Source organism: Lagopus muta, chromosome 5, assembly GCF_023343835.1.
Source record: "Lagopus muta isolate bLagMut1 chromosome 5, bLagMut1 primary, whole genome shotgun sequence".
NCBI classification, from domain to species: Eukaryota; Metazoa; Chordata; class Aves; order Galliformes; family Phasianidae; genus Lagopus; species Lagopus muta.
In genome coordinates, this window is record NC_064437.1 from 1131405 (window position 1) to 1149608 (window position 18204).

Here is an 18204-nt window from a genome sequence, read left to right on the forward strand (position 1 = left end):
ATGTGCTTCACCTCCTTAGGTTTGTTAGGACAGATGCTTATGTGCGAGCCATGACAGAGAAGAGGATCGTGATAACTGAATTTGGTACCTACGCCTACCCAGACCCATGCAAGAACATTTTCTCCAGGTATCTGGGCTCTGCCAAGCACTGCAGCTTCGTGCCACGGGGCCTCTGCTGACCCTGCTGCCTTCCTCCACACAGGTTTTTCTCCTACTTTAAAGGGGTGGAGGTCACAGATAATGCCCTCGTTAATGTCTACCCCGTTGGCGAGGACTACTACGCCTGTACAGAGACCAACTTTATCACCAAAATTAACCCAGACACTCTAGAGACAATTAAGCAGGTAGGTTTTGGCAATCAGCTCCTAACACAGGGCAGCCTCACCTCTCTTCCCACATCGCTCACCCTCATCCCAGACAGACAATGCCTCCCCACACTCTGTCCCCAGGTGGATCTCTGCAAATATGTCTCTGTCAATGGGGCCACAGCTCACCCCCACGTGGAGAACGATGGCACCGTCTACAACATTGGCAATTGCTTTGGGAAAAATTTCTCACTGGCCTACAACATCATACGGATTCCTCCACTCCAAGCAGGTCAGTTCAACACACCTCCAAACGAGCTCCAATGAGCTCCAAATGAGTGAAAATCTTGTTCTATAAATTACTTCCTATTATTCAAATGCATTTTGTCATCAGATTTCTTCGTTTGGCCTTCCTTCTTTCTTTCAGCAGTAGAAATGTTATCTTTAACACAGTTATTTACGTGATTCTAGACGATGAGTGTCCAACCTTTTGGCCTGCATGGGCCAAACTGAGCAAAGAGGAACTGTCGTGGGCCACATATAAATCATAAGATAGTTAATGTATGTAAATAACAAAACTTTTTTTTTCTATTAAAGCATTAAAAGAAAAGAAGACACCAAAACCATAAAACTAGCAAGCTGGATACACGCCCTAGCTCACAAGCTTCCTTTGTGCTAGAGGCAGAGGCCTTGCAGGGCAAGCACTGCTAATGCAGGCAGTGTGTGGCTGGAAGCTCCCCTCTAACCATGTGGCTGTCCTTTGCAGACAAGGAGGACCCAATGAACAAGTCAGAGGTGGTGGTGCAGTTCCCTTGCAGTGACAGATTTAAGCCCTCCTACGTGCACAGGTAACTCCTGCCAGGCTCAGCTGGCTGACTGCAGACTCACTGCGCTCTGGTTCCTTGTTGCATGCAGCCTCGTCACTGTCTCAAACCAGCTGCTTTGGTAAATGAGTCTTCTCTGACAGAGCTCCCTTCCAGAAGTGGCAGCAGGACTTGGTTTTGCTTGTAATGAGCAACTACAGCAAGAGCTGGTACCGACGTCGGGGTGCCTGCATGGCTGTAGCATTTAGCTCCGTACTGCGTCCCGTGCTGCACTGTGCTCCATGTGCTCTGTGTTCCCACAGCTTTGGCCTGACCCCAAATTACATCGTATTTGTTGAAACCCCGGTGAAGATCAACCTCCTCAAGTTCCTCTCCTCCTGGAGCCTCTGGGGAGCCAACTACATGGACTGCTTTGAGTCCAACGAGACCATGGGGGTAAGTCCAACGAGACCATGGGTCACATAGGGCCTGTGTCCACCACACCATGCCCACTCACCAGTGAGACTGACCTGCTGCTTGCCTTTCAGGTCTGGCTTCACGTGGCAGAGAAAAAGAAAGGACGGCTCCTCAACATCAAGTACCGGACCTCAGCCTTCAACCTCTTCCATCACATCAACACCTTCGAGGATAACGGGTTCCTCATTGTCGACCTCTGCACGTGGAAGGGGTGGGTGCCAACACTGCCTTCATAGAATCACTCCTCTGAGACCCCCAGCCTGCCCCATGCCCACTGCCCACGTCCCTCAATACCACATCGCCACGGTTCTGGACACCCCCTGGGCAGCGTGTGCCAATGCTTCCATATCAAGGCCCCACATCAAGATGGAAACAGCTCATCTGGTCTGGCCCTGTGACTCTCAGTGGATCAGAACAGGGCTCGTGTCACTTAATTGAATTCTAGGGGAAAAAAATAGCTGTTTTGGAACTCGTTCCTGGCAATGACTTCTTTGCTGTCTCTGATCCCATTTCTGTGCAGATTTGAGTTTGTTTACAATTACCTCTACTTAGCCAACCTCCGAGCAAACTGGGATGAGGTAAAGAAGCAGGCAGAGAAAGCCCCCCAGCCCGAAGCCCGCAGATACGTGCTGCCCCTCCGCATCGACAAGGTACTGCCCAGCCCTGCCACCAGCACTGCTGTCTGCACAGCCCCTGCACTCTATGGCCAAATACTCCCAGTGCTTTGCCTGGTCAGGCTTACTTCAAACTTTTCCTTCCCATTACAACGTTTACCCCTTAAAGCAGTAGTCAGCTTGGTGCAGAGCTGTGTGATTTCCAGCTCCCCCTGCTGTGCTCCCCCTCCTCACTGGATGAGTCTATCTGAGCTGTATTCTGTCTCGCTCTGCTGCTCAAGCAAACCATGCAGACCATAACAAGCCTCCAACTGTCCTGTCGAGGGGGAAAAGTTACATGTGTGTTCACCTAATAAGCATGCTGAGAGCAGAAATACAGGCTGGATTTAGCCTGATTGATAGGCATTCTTATTACACTAAAAGCTGACGAAGAAAACAAAAGAATCAACCATTCCTGCACATGTTTCTATTCTGCAGCTTCACGAGGCTTTGCTGCACATTGCTAGCTTCCATGCAGGTACACTCAGAACTTTGTTTCTCCATTTGTCTTGGGTGTTGTTCTTTGTCCCAGGCCGACACAGGCAAGAACCTGGTCACCCTGCCCTACACGACAGCCACGGCGACGCTGCGCAGCGATGAGACCATCTGGCTGGAGCCAGAAGTTATTTTCTCAGGGCCACGCCATGGTAAGATGACAGCTCTGAGCCACAGAGCAGCACAGGTCCCATCAGCCATCCATGTCCTGCTAATCCTCATGCATATACTTATTTTTGCAGCCTTTGAATTTCCACAGATCAATTACAAGAAATATGGTGGGAAACCATATACATACACATATGGGCTTGGACTGAATCACTTTGTTCCAGACAGGGTAACTATCAGGGAAGGGGTGAGGCACATCTTTCTGATGAGCTTTTGCTTAATGGCAAGTTAGGGCATTTTTGAGATGTGGTTTTCTTTTCTCCACTTAGCTTTGCAAGCTGAATGTTAAAACAAAGGAGACCTGGGTGTGGCAGGAGCCAGATTCGTACCCATCAGAGCCAATCTTCGTTTCCCATCCAGATGCTCTGGAGGAGGATGATGGTAAGTAATGATTTTTGGCTTGTTAATTGGAGTTGATTGCAGTCTGTGTCCACTGGCCCCAGGTGTGCTGGTGCTAAGACCTACTTCCATGGTGCACCAGGGGCATGCAGGAGCCAGGGGACCTGCAGGCTGCTCCTGGGTGAGATGTGCCCTGCTCTAACACTGCAGGAGAGTTTCTGAGAGCATGGAAAAATCAGAATTGAATGAAAACATAGGAAAAAATCTGTAGGTTCAGATCATCTGTTCTCATTTCCCAGCCTTTTTCCATCAGGAACCACACTACTTAAAGAATTCCAGATGGCCAAGCTTTGTGAAATTTAACCTGTCTTAAACCAAGGATGTTTTTACTTCTAAAGCCCTCCTCCCTGTGTAGAAGGGGGACAAATTCAGGCTTTGGATGTGGAGGACACAGAGCTGCGTTCATGCCAAGCACTGCATGCATTCATTCACACACTGCCAGCCCTGTGGCTGTGCTGAGTGCCTGTGTTTGTCACCTCCCAGGGGTGGTGCTGAGCATTGTGATCAGCCCCGGCTCAGGGCCAAAGCCTGCCTACCTCCTGATCCTGAATGCCAAGGACATGAGTGAAGTGGCCAGGGCTGAAGTGGAGGTGAACATCCCTGTGACCTTCCATGGACTCTTCAAAAGAGCGTGAGTGCTGCCTGCAACACACCGTGTGAGGCTTCTTCCAGCTTCAAAAAGATGCAGTCTCCATTTGCAAGCACACAGAAAGTGACATTGAAGGCATTTAGGACATTTATTTGTGAGTACTTAGTTCACAGAACTATGGAATGGTTTCAGTTGGAAGGGATGTTACAGCCCTTCCAGTTCCAAACCCCTGCCTCAGGTACCCACAGGTGCCTCACTGCCCTAATTGAGACTGAACATTTCAGTTTGGTTGCTTATTTCTCAGAATACTCACCCAGACATTTCTCAGATGTACTCCACAGCCTAATTGCAAGATGTACAATGCAATACAATAAACCACACGGTTTCTTTTACAAAATTAAATGTTGTAGATGCAACAGAGAGAAAGATGCACAAAATAGCACAGTGCAACCTCAGTCTCTCTACACATGGTAACATGTAGAAGACAATGTGCTGTTGCATCCTTTGAGAAGAGGTAATCTGTATCCTATGGGGGTGTTTTGGATTGAACTCACCTCCTGGTCACTGCACCAGCATCCTCAGAGCAAGCTGAGGGGAGCCTTTCCACGGTGCTCTGGCAATCTCACTTTGCAGGCAGCATTCTGTGCTTTGCTAAATCTTACATGCATTAATCTTGTCTAGTTTTCAGCCACGTGTGTCCTCTCTCATTTCTTTGCTCAAAGTGCTGTTTGAGTTCTGCATATTCTTAATATGAAAAAAAATAAAAACAAAAAAATCAAGCAATTGTTACAGCTTAGGGTGAATGTGCTTTGTTAGAGTGCTACAAAATCAAAACTTAATCCCTTCTTTCCACAAAATGACTGTGCAGTACTAACAGACTATGTCCCAAAATACAAACTTCTTTGTAAACAGACTTGAAATCCAGGATTGTTTGTTTGCAGTGGTTTAACATTTTTATTCATGGTATCAAAGAATTAGAAAATCATTTACATTAAAGCTTTCCAATATAAGGTGCTATCTTCAAAGGGTGATTACTGGAGAAGGGCTGCATTTACATCCTTATCACAGGATACTGGTAAGGAGGTGGCACCTGGTACTTCTGCTGCTCTATGATCTGCAAGCACTGTGCAATTACCTGATTAAAACAAAAACAACCACAAACAAGATAATGAGCCTCTGAAACAGAAGTCAGGAAAGGTTACCAGCTAAGCAGTTATTCAATAATACATTTGTTCTTATTGCTGCAAATCAGTGTGCATTTAAAATGTACAGCTGCAGTTTGCAGAAACAGACATCAGTGTGATGTGTCACTGGGTCATAGGAAATGCAAAGAAAAAAGATGCCTGAAAGTTTCTTTCAGTTATTTCATAGCTACACGCCTAAGATTTCCAATATCAAGATGTTCTGCTCTTCTCCTTAAGTGTCCATCTTCTAATAGGTGATATTTCTTGGTGCCTCGTGAGAGCAGGGAAAGAATACACACAACTGGTTTTGGGCCTTGAACAAAATCTCGGAGCGGTTTAACTTTCATCACCTGGCACACGCAGAGTTGGCTTTGCCAAAACCTTTTCTCTGGAAAAGCTTTTTGCTGAAAATTTAAGAGTTGGGATAAGGATTTTCCCAATTTCAGTGTGTATTTGACTGCTGGCACAGCAGCATGCGTTGTCCTGAAAAAAATATTGCTTTTAAAGGCATGCTAAATACAGGCACGTGCTGTCAGTTCAGACAAAGCTAAACTGAAACCCCATCTAGGAGCAAGAGCCAGGATAAAATAGCAAAACCACAGTGTTAAATAAATGACTGAACAACTAAATTTGTGAACATGAATTGTGGCATGCTGGTGAAACCTGTACTGCCTGAAGAGAATCACAGCAATTCAGTCCAACTGTCACACTTTTCTTCACTCAAGGGGTTCCCAGAGAAAGGCAGGGTCTCAAGCACTAGGAAACGCTTCTCAGGGCAATTCCATTATCAAAGTCCCTATATACACTCCAGAAAATATTGAACATGGGTTGCACCATAAATATGTGCCCTAGTTAGAAATATGAATTGGTATCAGGGTGCATTTGTGATCGTTTGGGGTTGGGTTTTTTTTGTTTTGTTTTTTAAAGAAAGCCTTCAGAAGTGCAAAGAACATCCACACACTGCTAACAAACAGTGCAACACTGCAAAACAGCAGTGGTGGCTTTTAGAAAGAACATCTTGGAGAAGATGCCTACCAACTGAGAAAACATCCTGTAACAAAAGAACAAAAACAATGCAGGCAGTGAAGAGGAAACTTAAGAGAGCAAACATGGGTCATGTGCAAGACCATAAAAAGGAAGGAGTGGGAGACTGAACCAAACTGGAAAGTCAGTTGAGGTTCACTGAGGAAATCCTGTAGTCAGAATGCACCCAGAGTTCAACAGAAATTTTTAGAAGAACAAATAGGTCTATATCTTCAGATAGGGTAGAAACAGATGAGAATCCAAAGCTAAATACCAGGAAAAACAGAGTAAGAACTCAGAGAGCTGGTTCTGGAAATCAGCACGCTAGCTGACCGCAAGTGAACGAACCAGAGGCTTGCACATTCATCACAAGGTGAGATCTGGGGATGAAAATGTATTACAGAACATACACTGGGAAAAAAACAAAGCCAGCTACCTTCCTGGTATCCTGGGGGAGAATTACACCATCATCCCAGAGTCTGGCAGAAGAGTAAAACGCACTGCTCTCTTCCTCTAGCCTGGAGAAGAGAGAACATGAAACACACTTAGAAGCAGAAAAGTTTAACCAAAAGAGCAGCAGGCTGGTAAAACAAAGCTGAAGATAAAAAGGCATACGTTTCTATTTCAAGTGAATGTGCTGTTCTAGTGTTAAAATCCACTAGGATCCAGCAAACACATAACAGATCCGATCCTTCTGTAGCTCAAAGATGATCCTCTGCATTCAGAAGATCACTACAGGTTAATTTACAGCACTGACTTGTTTTGTGATTGCAGGATTTTCTAAGTAAAAGTTTTGCATTTCCCTGGCAAGATCCTAAGAGTAGACATAAAATTATACAGAATTCTAAAATAGTTTTCATCAAATCCAGGTCTGTTTCAGTTGTTTGGGATGTGTTGACCTGAAATATGAGCATAGGTAGGTATAAAAGTCAGCATAACTGCAGGATTTTACTGCTTAATGTCCTTACTTTTGTTTCAAACGTTTTAGCTCAGATTCATCTGTACAATCGCTGTCTCCAGCTTGTGGGACCATGGACAAATGTCTTGAATCCACAAGACCAACTCTTGCATTAGGCCATAAGAACAGAAAGTTTGGACTGAACGACCTCCCACACTGCAAAAATAAAGCAGTAAAAAAAATACAGTAGAAATTCACCGAATTTAATCACCAAAAAAAAAAAAAAGGGCCTACAGTGCCACTATCAAGTTAGAGACAAAATGTAACAGTTACATTTGTAAAGCAATAGGGATGCAGATCCTTCCCCATTACAGCTACAGGTTCTCTATTAGTACAGATCACAGAATGCTAGAATCCTTAGAGCTGGAAGGGACCTCTGAGGGCCATCAAGTCCAACTGCCCTGCAGTGCACAGGCACACCACAGCTAGGTCAGGATGCCCAGGGCCTGATCCAGCCTGGCCTTGAAAGCCTTCCAGGGACGGGGCATTAATCACATCTCCGGCAGCCTGTTCCAGTGCCTCACCACCTCACTGAAAAAGATTTTTTCCTTATATCTAACCTAAATCCAACCTCCCTGAGCCTGAAGCCATTTCCCCTTGTCCTGTCACCACAGACCCCACCATCAGTTTGTCTCCTTCTTTCCTGTAGCTCCCCTTTAGATACTGACAGGCTACCATCAGGTCACCTCACAGCCTTCTGTTCTCCAGAGCCCTGCAGAAGTAACCACCACATCCCACTGCATTCAATACTGGTGTTTATTTCACCCTGTCTAATCCCAGGTGAGCAAAGAGCCCAGTGCACCTCCTAGTGGCGTAAGTAGCACACACAGCAACACAACTGAAAAGATGCAGTCCTCGACCACTGAAAACAGGTGTGTGCAGAGCAAACAGCAGTGCTGAATCCTCAGTACTGACATTTTCAGACAATCTGATTTTCAGAACCCGCTCCAGGTTCAGTGCAGATCAAATCTGCTGTAATCACGCCTTGTGATGCAGTTCTTATTTAAAATTAATTAGGATCACCAATCAAGATAAATGTCTGCACAGCAGCTGACGATGCTGAAAAGATGAAAGCGCCACGAGTGCTGGGCAAAGCGTTAAGTCGAGTGCCAACCCCCCTGACCTCCATGGCATCCTTACCATCGCATAACTTTCGCTCCCAAAACAGCCACCAATCACTATGGTGATTTTGGGAACAGCTGCACAAGCGACAGCAGCCATCATGGAGGCCTGGGCTTTCAACCTGTTGGCCTGAGCCTCTGCCTGAAATGAAAAGAAGCATTTTAGTGCTACGCTTTTTTAGATTCCTTCCACTTCCCCCAAACTTGCAACCTACTTCTAAAACAATTCTTTCTTCATGATGCCATGTGATCGTTTCTTCCAAAACAGCAAGGTGGGATCAGTGAACTAACCACCAGGACCCACAGTGCTACTTATTTTACAGTGTAAATCAGCAGAACTGTTACAACCAGTGTGCAGAAACCTGCGATACAGAGCAACTCCGGGTCTCTCAGGCATCAGCAGAGCTCAGATACAACAGAATTGCAGCAGGGTTTGTCTTAAGTGCTGGTGACAGCTGGGGGAATGGAGCTGCAAAAGTCTCTTAACATAGGCTCTACAAGGAGGCTTTCTAAAGCCCAGGACACAGCATGCTGTACTTCAATGCCTTCACTTTAGAAAAGGGAAATATTATTTTCTGTGGATCACAGTGGTAGCAGAAGAACCAACAGGCTCAAGAACCAACCATCTCAAAGGGAAGAGCACCACAAATTCTGAATGTCACAGCCTGCACTACCAGCCTGGCTGCAGACCTGCATAAAGGCCTGCCTAAAATCAAAATCAAGTGAGAAAGCAAAGGGAAGATTTAAGAAAGTTAATTATGAAACTTCTTGATTTGACCACCAAAAGTGGATTAAAAATTAGTTTTCCTCGTAATTAATAGTTTTCAAAATGCGTGTTAGTTAAAACAAGAGCCAGGCATTGCCTGAATGAAGCAGGGCAGATTGACAGGCCATACCTGAGAGATGCTGGTTGGCTCTGCTGCATGCGGAGCAGTATTTTGGAAGAAGAGGATGGGAATGCCCCGGTGACTGCACAGCTGTATGAAATGGCTGCCCTTGAGAGCAGCATCATGAGAAAGCTCCCCATTGTTAGCCACCACTCCCACCAAGTGCCTACAAAACAGACACATGAATGTTTTCCCCAGAAATGAAGAAAAGGTAGCATGCAGCGTCCTGCTGAGGGGTGGAAACATAAACGGATGGCGTGGATCTGCCTTTTTGCAAAGATCCAGACTCTAAAAGGATGCCATCACATGCACCATTTCATTCATGGAACCTTCTATCCCTAACAAATGAGACTTTTTATAGCACTCCCTATGTACAAAGCACAGAAGCATTAACACTCACAAGAAGGCAGGTAAGGGTACAGGTGATCTGCCACAGCTCACACTGCAAGATGGCAATCTAGGTGCCAGGATCCTGGGTGCCCTCTGTTTCCTCTAACATATATCCCAACAGTCAAGATGAAAAGTTCATATTTTTTTGCCAAAAAACTCCCTAAAGTACATTTTACTACTTTTTTTTTTTTAATTAAATATTTGGCTGGAATGTTGTATGTTTTATGAGTGTGCTGTAAGACTGAGTCTGCCCTGAACTATGCTAGGTTCTACAGTACAGATACTGTTCCACTATTCCCTCTCCATCCTGCAGGAGATGGGATAACTTTGGGCTCAGTCTAGGAAGGAACACTTACAGATGCTGTTTCTTACTTCTCAGAGAATCTGCTGAAATGTCAAAGTTCCAGCTGTCCAGTGACTTAAGTGCCCAAATAAATAATTTCACAAAGTCATGAAACGATTCATTTGTAATCCCTCTGCTGCAATCAGCCTGAGACACAGCGAATGTGGGGCCCAAAGACAAAGGATGAGGCTTTCTGGAAGTACTTATCATCAATTCCTCATTGAGTCAGAACTCCTTAAACATTGTTCTGGGAATATTGTAGATCCTGATAGTGGTACGAAAGCTATTTGGACATACACATCCATGCATAGTGATGGTGAATCTCATAGCCTTACCCTTCCACGTGGCCAAATCCTGTTACTAATGTTGTTCCATAGTCAGCCTTGAACTCCTGGAACCTGCTTCCATCCAGCAGGCGGCTCAGAACCTGCAAAGAAACACACAGTCTTGCCTATAGAAATCTAGGTGAAAACAGACAGTCCTGGTGAAAGATATGCTCTGTTCAAGCAGTGGAGAGACCTCTATTACACAAATAGTCAAACGAAATGATCACAGCGCTCCTTTCATGTCTTGTGCTCCAATAGATACTCCATATGCACAAAGCATCAAATCTGTGTTTCTGTTTGATTACCAACCATATCTCCTGAGACACAGTTCAACCCCACAATTATTTCAAAGTTACAGACCACAGCTGCTCCTGTGCATAAAAGCCTTGCTAAAACAGCAGCACATACAGTTGCAGTTTGCCTGCCTGAGGACACCCAGCAGCATAGTGCTCACACTTCTGAATGCAGATTTAAGAGCTGCTAGTCAAAGCTACAAAGCTACACTGCTGATTACAGCCAATCCCCTTAACTCCAGGAGCTTACCACTGGTAAAGATAAGGGGCTCACATCCTCAGAGAGCCCAAGCCTCACCTAGAACCACACAATAACCACAGTGCTGTGCAGTTCTGCATGTCTCTGCAGAGGTGGTTACCCCAACCTCAAACAGATCTAGCTTCAATTTCTTTGTTTTTGCATTTTTCATTAGGCATTTGATTTACACATAGAGCCTAGACCCCTTAAAAAAAGAAACCAACAACACAGACATGGGAGACAGGACACAACAGGACACAAGCCCCTTTCTAAAGGGATGCATGTTCTAAAGCAGCCAACAGAGCACAGAAACAGATGGGTATCAGCTGGTGTGATCTGTAATCATCTTGTCTCTAGCAGGCTTTCTGTTAAAACATTTTCAACAACTACAGAATCAGTGCAATTCTGTTTTGCAGCAGACTCAAGACTGGGTGGCAACTGATTAGGCAACTATATGAAATCTCTCAGGTACTTTGTGATTTCCCTATGGGGGAAGAACTCCTGATTGCCTATCAGTCTGAAGATAACAGCTAGAGCAGACCAAAAGAATGAAGGAATAATGGGATCTGCCAGCCTACCAATTTTACAGGAAGAGTACAGCCATAATCTCGTGGTGCCAGCCCCAAGAGCTCATCAGAGCTATAGAGAGGATGGTCATGCTCCACGAGCTCTTCTGGCACGGGCTCATAATTCAACGTTGAGATGATATTTCGAACACACTCGTAGGCTTCCTTTTCTGAAGATGCAAAATGGTCACTGCAGCCACTGACTCTAAGAGAGGAAGCAACATTAATTAGTAGTAATGAAATCTGAATTCTGATAGAAAACCCAAACTAAAGGAAGAACCTTCATCTCTACGTGAATATTTGACATCTCTGACAACATCGTGCACTTTTGCTCCTGTATGAATGAGCTCAAAACATTACAGTCAGTGGGATTTCTGTGCAAACCAACCCAAAAATCAAGTTACGCCCCCACATGTACAACTGAATATCACTAACTTTTGTCATAATTCACCTATCATTTTAACATCTTTTTCAAGTCCTTGAGAACCACAGCAAGTTCAGTCACTGGAGACAGCTTCAGTCATGTCAATTTGGGATGGAATGGTACTTCCTTAAAGCTAAGTGTGCTCAGCTCTCTACAGTTTTCATGCATACCTAGAGTGAAGTGTAGCTCCTCCTAGGTCCTCTGGAGACACGTATTCTCCAGTAGCAGCTCTGACCAGAGGTGGGCCAGCAAGGAACAGAGTTCCAATTTTATCTACAATCACCGCTTCTTCTGCCATGGTTGGGACATAGGCACCTCCTGCTACACAGGAGCCACACACCACTGCCACCTGGGGGATACAGAACCAAGACCAAACCAACATGCTAAAGAGAGCAGAGTGGAAGGCCAAGTCATTACCTTTACTTCAGAAATGTTCAAGAGACTGAACCACAGCCTGCAAAGCCATGAACTAAAGGTACAAATACCAGCATGGACGTGGCTGCTCTTGGCAACACAGAGCTCAATGTTTACTCTGAAACCACCTGATGATTTGATGCTTCCCATGCAAACCAGTCAGTAAGCACTCAGAACATTCTTAATGCTGAAGTGTTCTATTATGTGAGATGCTATTTGCATCACTCTGCCCCGCAAATAGAAAAGGTGAGCTTTCAAAAATGTATTGCACATTTTAGAGCTGCTCCTAGAAGCTGTATTAGAAGAGAATTTTACTACACATACTTGCATTCAAAATGACACCATACCTGAGGGATTTTCATAGCAGATATTATTGCTTCATTGTAAAAAATTCTTCCACCATGCAGCTTGTCAGGGAACAGCTCTGACTGATGTTAGAGAAGAGACACAGTGAATTTCAGTATCAGCTACAAAAGACAACACTTCCTCTTCGTTCATTCACAAAAGCATTGTAACAATTTTGAGAAGGCCACCACTAACAGTCACACCTGAAAGTTTCATGCACAGCATTCTCTGCTGCATTTGTTGTCCCTACACGTCGTGCAGTTCCACAAAAATACCCCTGGCCTCTGTGTTTCAAAAGCACAGGAAAGTTTCTTGTGTTTTGTGAAACCAATTTATTCCACAAAAGCTTCAACTGTAACCATGGGGAAGGGTAAGCTCATGTTCACACTTAAGCTGTGAAATGACTTCAGGAGTTTCCCTTTTTGCATAGTTCTTGGTTCAGTTCAGATAAAACCTTTTTCTACCCATTTGCTTTCAGTCTGGAGAGGGAACAACCAGTCTGTGATAACATGACCTCTGTGCATGGGGAAGCAACCTGTTCAAGTCTTCAAGGCCACTATAGCAAGAATTCTAAATATTCTATTTTCAGAAGCTATGGAGGTTTGCACATCACTATCACAGACTTTGTAACAGAACACAGTAACTTCAAAGATTCTGAAGTTGAAAACAGGTATTTCAAACAACGTTTCTGAGTTATTAAGGGCATCAAAGCATTTTGGTGCACTGAGAAGCAGCCATGCTGCCTGCTTGGTCACCAATTCCTCCCAACACTGATATTAAAGCTGCCACATTTTGACACTAGATGCAAAATTAGCCAAAGCCATCACTGCTGTTATGTGTCTTGAAATCACCTCCTGGGCTCAGATTTTCAGACAAAGCTCAACACAGTGCAAGCCAGCCCACCAAGAAAACACAACAGAAATCTCAGATTTCTACAGAATCAATATGATGGAGACAAGAAGTGAGAATATTCCTTCGCAAAGTGGTTCTGGAATTACCTGCAGTGGTAGGAACGCTCCCCCACTGTCAACAAGGTACACAGACACCAGTCTGTTCTGCATGGCTATTTCCTGAGCTCTCAGCTGTTTCTTCACTCCTATTGGATAAATAGTTCCTCCTTTTACAGTTGCATCATTTGCTATGAAGACACACCAAATCCCACAGATCTTTCCAATTCCTACAAGAGGCAACACAGAAATGTATCAGACTCTGAGACACTGTAAATGAAACGAGGAGGCCAAGTTATAACTAGGGCATTGTTTTGTTAACACTGTTTCAGGAAGCTGCAAATTAACTTGCAAATACCAAACCTAGAAGAAATCTATAGCTCTTCTCCGGAATAAGAAACAGGGGGATAATGACATACAGACAACAAACAAACAAATACATCTAAATTACACAAGATAGAACTTAAAATACAGCTTTCACCTGGTGACAGTATAAGAGGAAAAAAAAAACAGGTGACTTCCAGCTCTTGGACTGAGTTAACAGGGAAGGGAATTAAAAACTACTGATAGAAAACTGAAGAACATAAGGCTGTGGTTAAGGAAAGGCAGGATTTCACAATCCACTCTTCTAGTCGCTTTGTAAACTGGAACTGCTCCTCAAAGAGCAATGAACTTGAGAAACCATTACAAAACAAATGCCACAGGGGCTGTGCCATGCAGTAACTTGGTCACCTCTCATTGCACAGACATCAGTGTATGTGACACACCATTCTAAATCTTTTAGACGACTTTTCAGCCTGCAGACTGCAACCACTGCACACTGCCTACAGCCACTGACAACACATTCAAACATCACCTCTCAAATTACTTTGGTTCAAAACCCTCCTCCTTCCCAAGCTGCATCTCCAGCATGGGCTTATCCCAACAATACCCTCACCCCACATGCATCTCGAGATCTAATACGAAACGTAATTAAAGATTCGAACAATTAAGCAAATGAACTTCATGAATTTCCCATTACATTTCCTAGCAATTACCAGTGAGGCATCCAGCAGCAGGGACGTCACCATATGGCAGACTGAGGCCTGCAAGGGGGGACAGCTCGAGGAAAGACTCCTCATCCAGAAGCAGCTTCAGGCGCTCCCGAACAAACAGCTTCTTGTTTCTCTGGGTGTGACGCAGGACGGCGTTCTCTCCCCCTCCTTTACTGACCACCTGCAGCAACTCTGAGTGTCTGGTTTGAAAAGAAAGTTCCAGTGAATGAAACCTTCCCTTACACGTTAGCTTTCCATAGGTTTTGCACAGTACTTCAATGTATTGCACAGGTTTCATCCCAGTGACATGGGAACAAAGATGAACTCACACGACCTGGTAATGACAGAGAAGAACTGGCCCACAGGCCACACTATTCATAGCTATATATATTCACTAGATACAACAAAAAGCAGAGATATGTTATTTCAAGCAAATAGTTCAGTTTCATTCTTCAGAAGTCACCTCTCCAAGCCTAGCAGCAACCCACCCCAAAAAAGTGGAGTAATACAAATGTTCTATTTGGAGCTTATGATCAGCTAGTAGACATCATTAAGCCCACTCCCCTCCCAGCAGTTGCCTTGTGCCTCCAACACATTACTTCACAATACATGTGACCATACTTGGCTCCTAGCAGCACACCCATGAATGGAGCACAGTGAAGGGTCTGACACCAGCCACCAAAGCACACTTTGAGAGATGCTGCCTTACAGCAGCAACCTGAGCCCCTAAGCTTGCAGATAGGAGTAAAGCTACCACAATGTGCCAGTCCTAATTCAGCACAGACATCGACCCCAGGTTCCAACTGCTCCAGGGCACAATCCAGCCGAGGGTTTCCTCTGCTGCTCCCCCTCAGCAAGTGCTGAAAGTTTACCTGGCAGGCCTAATGAGCAGCACAGAGAATGTGCTTTAATAACACTGAATATTGCACTGTCACTAGGATCATCAAACAGAGAAACTCATTACCATTCATTACTGGAGAACATAAATTGCAGAACGGAATAAAACTGGAAACAAACGTGGTACTTCAAATAACTTTGATCTGAAACAAACCAGGTTGTGTATTTAAAGTAAAACATTCTTTTTCACCAAGACGCATCATCTGTAAACAAAAACACCTCCTGACACAACTACTTACCAACCACTCTGTGTATGACTCCAGCACCTTACTAAGGGTTCCTGCAGACTGCAGAGGTTGAAAAACCTCAGGAAAAAAAAAGGGCAAGGGTTTTTAGCAATATTGCAAACGCCACCACAGGAGGGCACAGTGTGTTTTCCATAGCCGTGCTTCCAGCTCAAGCACCATCCCTCTGAACAAAGGCCTTTGAATTCTGCCACCAGATCCACAAGAATATACATTTTCCTGTTTTGCTAACAAATCGCAATTCTTCAAATGATTAAGTTTTCACTCAAAATTAACTGTGAAACTTACCTCATGAAGGCCCAGAAAATAATTCTTGGCAATACATGCAGAACAATGTCATAGGATAACATTGAGATACAATGCGAACCCAGATTTGGGCACTGCAGTCAAGAGGAACTGCCCAGGAAGCAGCACAAAGGAAAACAGCCAGGGCTTCAAAGCGGGCAGGAGAAAAAACAACCAACAGGTTGTTTGCAGCTTCAGTTTTTAATTAGCAATCTAGGTTAAAAGCTCCTAAAAGCACCCGTGCGTAACTCTCCCATCACCTCACAGGTACCAACCATGCTGAAAACATCACAAAAGCTACTAGTACCTTTTAATGACAGCCTCACTGTTCCTGACGTTCTCCTCAAACACGTGTCGGTGCACAGGCAGGACGCGTCCATCCAGCAGTGGGTACATCTGAGCACAACGCCTGCGTTTGGCTTTGCTGCCTCCCAAGCAGCCGGGCAGCGCGCCGCGTGTCCCATTCTGTGCTATCCGTGCCCACTGCCTATCGCTGCTGGAGCCCAAGCACATCCTTTTGAAGGCATGAGTTAGGGGTGGGAGTCTCGGCAGCAGTAATGATGCTGGGTGAGGGGAGTGCTTGCAAACAGAGCACAGGGCGACCTTGTTCCACATGACCCTGGGAATCGAAGCGCAATGAAAGGGTGCTCACTTCCAGCACGACCATTCAGATCCCCCATGTGGGAATGGAACCTTGTTTCTGCATTTGATACTGAAAAGAGCAACTGGTTTGAAGAAGTAGAACATAATGCATTTGTATTCTGTAACTTATCCTTAGAAACAGTTGATCTAAGAAGTAAAAGTACTGCATATGTTAGCGGCATGTTTTAAAAACATTATTACTGAATTATGTGATTAATTCTTCCTTTTAAATGTTCCAAACAATGCAAGTATAGGGTTTAGGGATTAGAAAACATATTGTAGCGTTGTTCTGTTAGGATAAGAAAATCCCAGCAAAAGAAAAACAGATTTAGCAAACATCAAAGCAGCCAGGGCCTCTACACAAGGCCGAACTGCCTCACTCTGTGAGAAGGTTGGGACTGACAGCCAGGCACCGAGATACTTCCCTGTCTTTCTCGCAAGCTTATCTGTGTGGAAAGGACAAGCAGATATTTGCAAAGTAGTGATCAAGTGTGCAATAAGTTAATTAATTAACTACTGATTTGTGCTTAGGCAGCAAAAATTTGTATTTGTCCAGTGTTTGCATGTTTAGTGAAGCGTCGAGAAGGTTGTGAACCTGCAGTACTCAGCCAGTGAGGAAGCAGGGGAGAAAGAGATCAGCGTCAGGCGATAGGGAATCAAGGGTGTAACGCCGTTTTCTGGGCACTCTCCTGCTTGCAGGAGGCCCACCATCGCAACTGCGAATAAAATCTGCTTGATCAGAGATACCGTCCTAGAAAATTATTTAGGTGTTTCCACCCGAACTCCGTGCACGCAACAGAGGCCCCAGGTTCGCTGTAACCCGGCATCGCCCCGCGGGCGGGCAGGGCAGGAGGGCCGGCAGGGACCGCAGCGCGGCCTTCCGCCCAGCAGCGGCAGGGCCCAGGGTACCGGGGGTACCGAGGGTTCCTGGGGGCGAGCGGGGCCCACCGGGCCCGGCGCCGCGCTGCGGGTCGCGGATCGGCCCGGGCCCTGCACGCCCTGCGCGCCCGCCTCCTCCCGCCTCAACCCCGCACCCCGCCGAGCCTTACTGGCAGCCAACGCCGCGCCGACCGCTCCGGGCCCGCCCCGAGGGCGGCTCCGCCTCCCGAGGCCTCTGCCCGGGCCCGCCTCCGCCGCAGGCCTCGCACAGCCCGAAGGCCCCTCCGGCCCGCGGCCCTGCCCGGCCCCGGCTTCCCCGCCTCGGTCCCTCGCGGCCCCGCACGCCGCCTGCCGCCCCCCTGAAGGCCCAGCTCTCCGAGTGCGAACGTCGCGGCGGCACGGCGCGGCACATGGCTGCACACACACGCACTGCACGTATTTGGTGTTTCAGATCATACGGCGCAGCCCCAGGAGCACCGCGCTATAGAGCCTCACCCGCCGTTAAGCACGCAAAGCTGGAGTTTCAGGGCCGCAGTCCACCGTGTCCGCTCGCTCCATCACTGGGTGCTGCAGCACTTGGCCCAGGGGTGCCGGCGCTCCCTGTGCTCTGTGTCACAGAAATACCCCGGGAATTTGCTTCCCTTCCACGCCCCACGCTGTCCCCGGGCTCTGACAGCCCCTCTGCCCTCCTTAGTCCTGATGTCGCCTGGAGCTTGCTGCTCGTTGCTGTCGGCAGCCTTGTTAACACGTGCCGGAGCTCCTCCGCCATCCTTGTTAATTAGGCTCCGCAGAGGTAATTAAGCAATGACTAATACAGCAGCGAACGCAAGTATCCAGCATAAGCATGAGAGAGATTTTGCAGGTAGATACATTG

The 18204-nt window shown here is 46.0% G+C and overlaps 2 protein-coding genes across 3 annotated transcripts; one reads left to right on the forward strand and one right to left on the reverse strand.

Annotated features, from left to right (window-relative positions):
- The first annotated feature begins 19 nt into the window (after nucleotides 1–19).
- On the forward strand, nucleotides 20–3935 carry RPE65 (retinoid isomerohydrolase RPE65). Its single transcript, XM_048945870.1, has 11 exons — nucleotides 20–127; nucleotides 203–344; nucleotides 450–597; nucleotides 1072–1153; nucleotides 1432–1564; nucleotides 1657–1796; nucleotides 2106–2235; nucleotides 2771–2885; nucleotides 2976–3070; nucleotides 3171–3282; nucleotides 3784–3935. Exons 1-11 carry the CDS (start codon nucleotides 51–53, stop codon nucleotides 3933–3935), a joined length of 1326 nt encoding a protein of 441 aa, XP_048801827.1. The 5' UTR covers nucleotides 20–50.
- A 187-nt stretch (nucleotides 3936–4122) lies between these two features.
- LOC125693985 (biotin-dependent 3-methylcrotonyl-coenzyme A carboxylase beta1 subunit-like) lies at nucleotides 4123–17600 on the reverse strand. 2 transcript variants are annotated; one of them, XM_048946576.1, is made up of 13 exons: nucleotides 17501–17600; nucleotides 16117–16428; nucleotides 14386–14582; nucleotides 13400–13578; nucleotides 12404–12484; nucleotides 11813–11991; nucleotides 11231–11423; nucleotides 10131–10222; nucleotides 9072–9228; nucleotides 8195–8317; nucleotides 7065–7210; nucleotides 6533–6614; nucleotides 4123–5024 (listed from the first exon to the last, which is right to left on the reverse strand). In XM_048946576.1, exons 2-13 carry the CDS (start codon nucleotides 16422–16424, stop codon nucleotides 4941–4943), a joined length of 1821 nt encoding a protein of 606 aa, XP_048802533.1. In that variant the 5' UTR covers nucleotides 16425–16428; nucleotides 17501–17600; the 3' UTR covers nucleotides 4123–4940. The 2 variants fall into 2 exon arrangements, with proteins under 2 accessions (XP_048802533.1, XP_048802531.1); XM_048946574.1 differs by having other exon boundaries at nucleotides 16117–16521; nucleotides 17501–17538.
- Nucleotides 17601–18204: the final 604 nt, after the last annotated feature.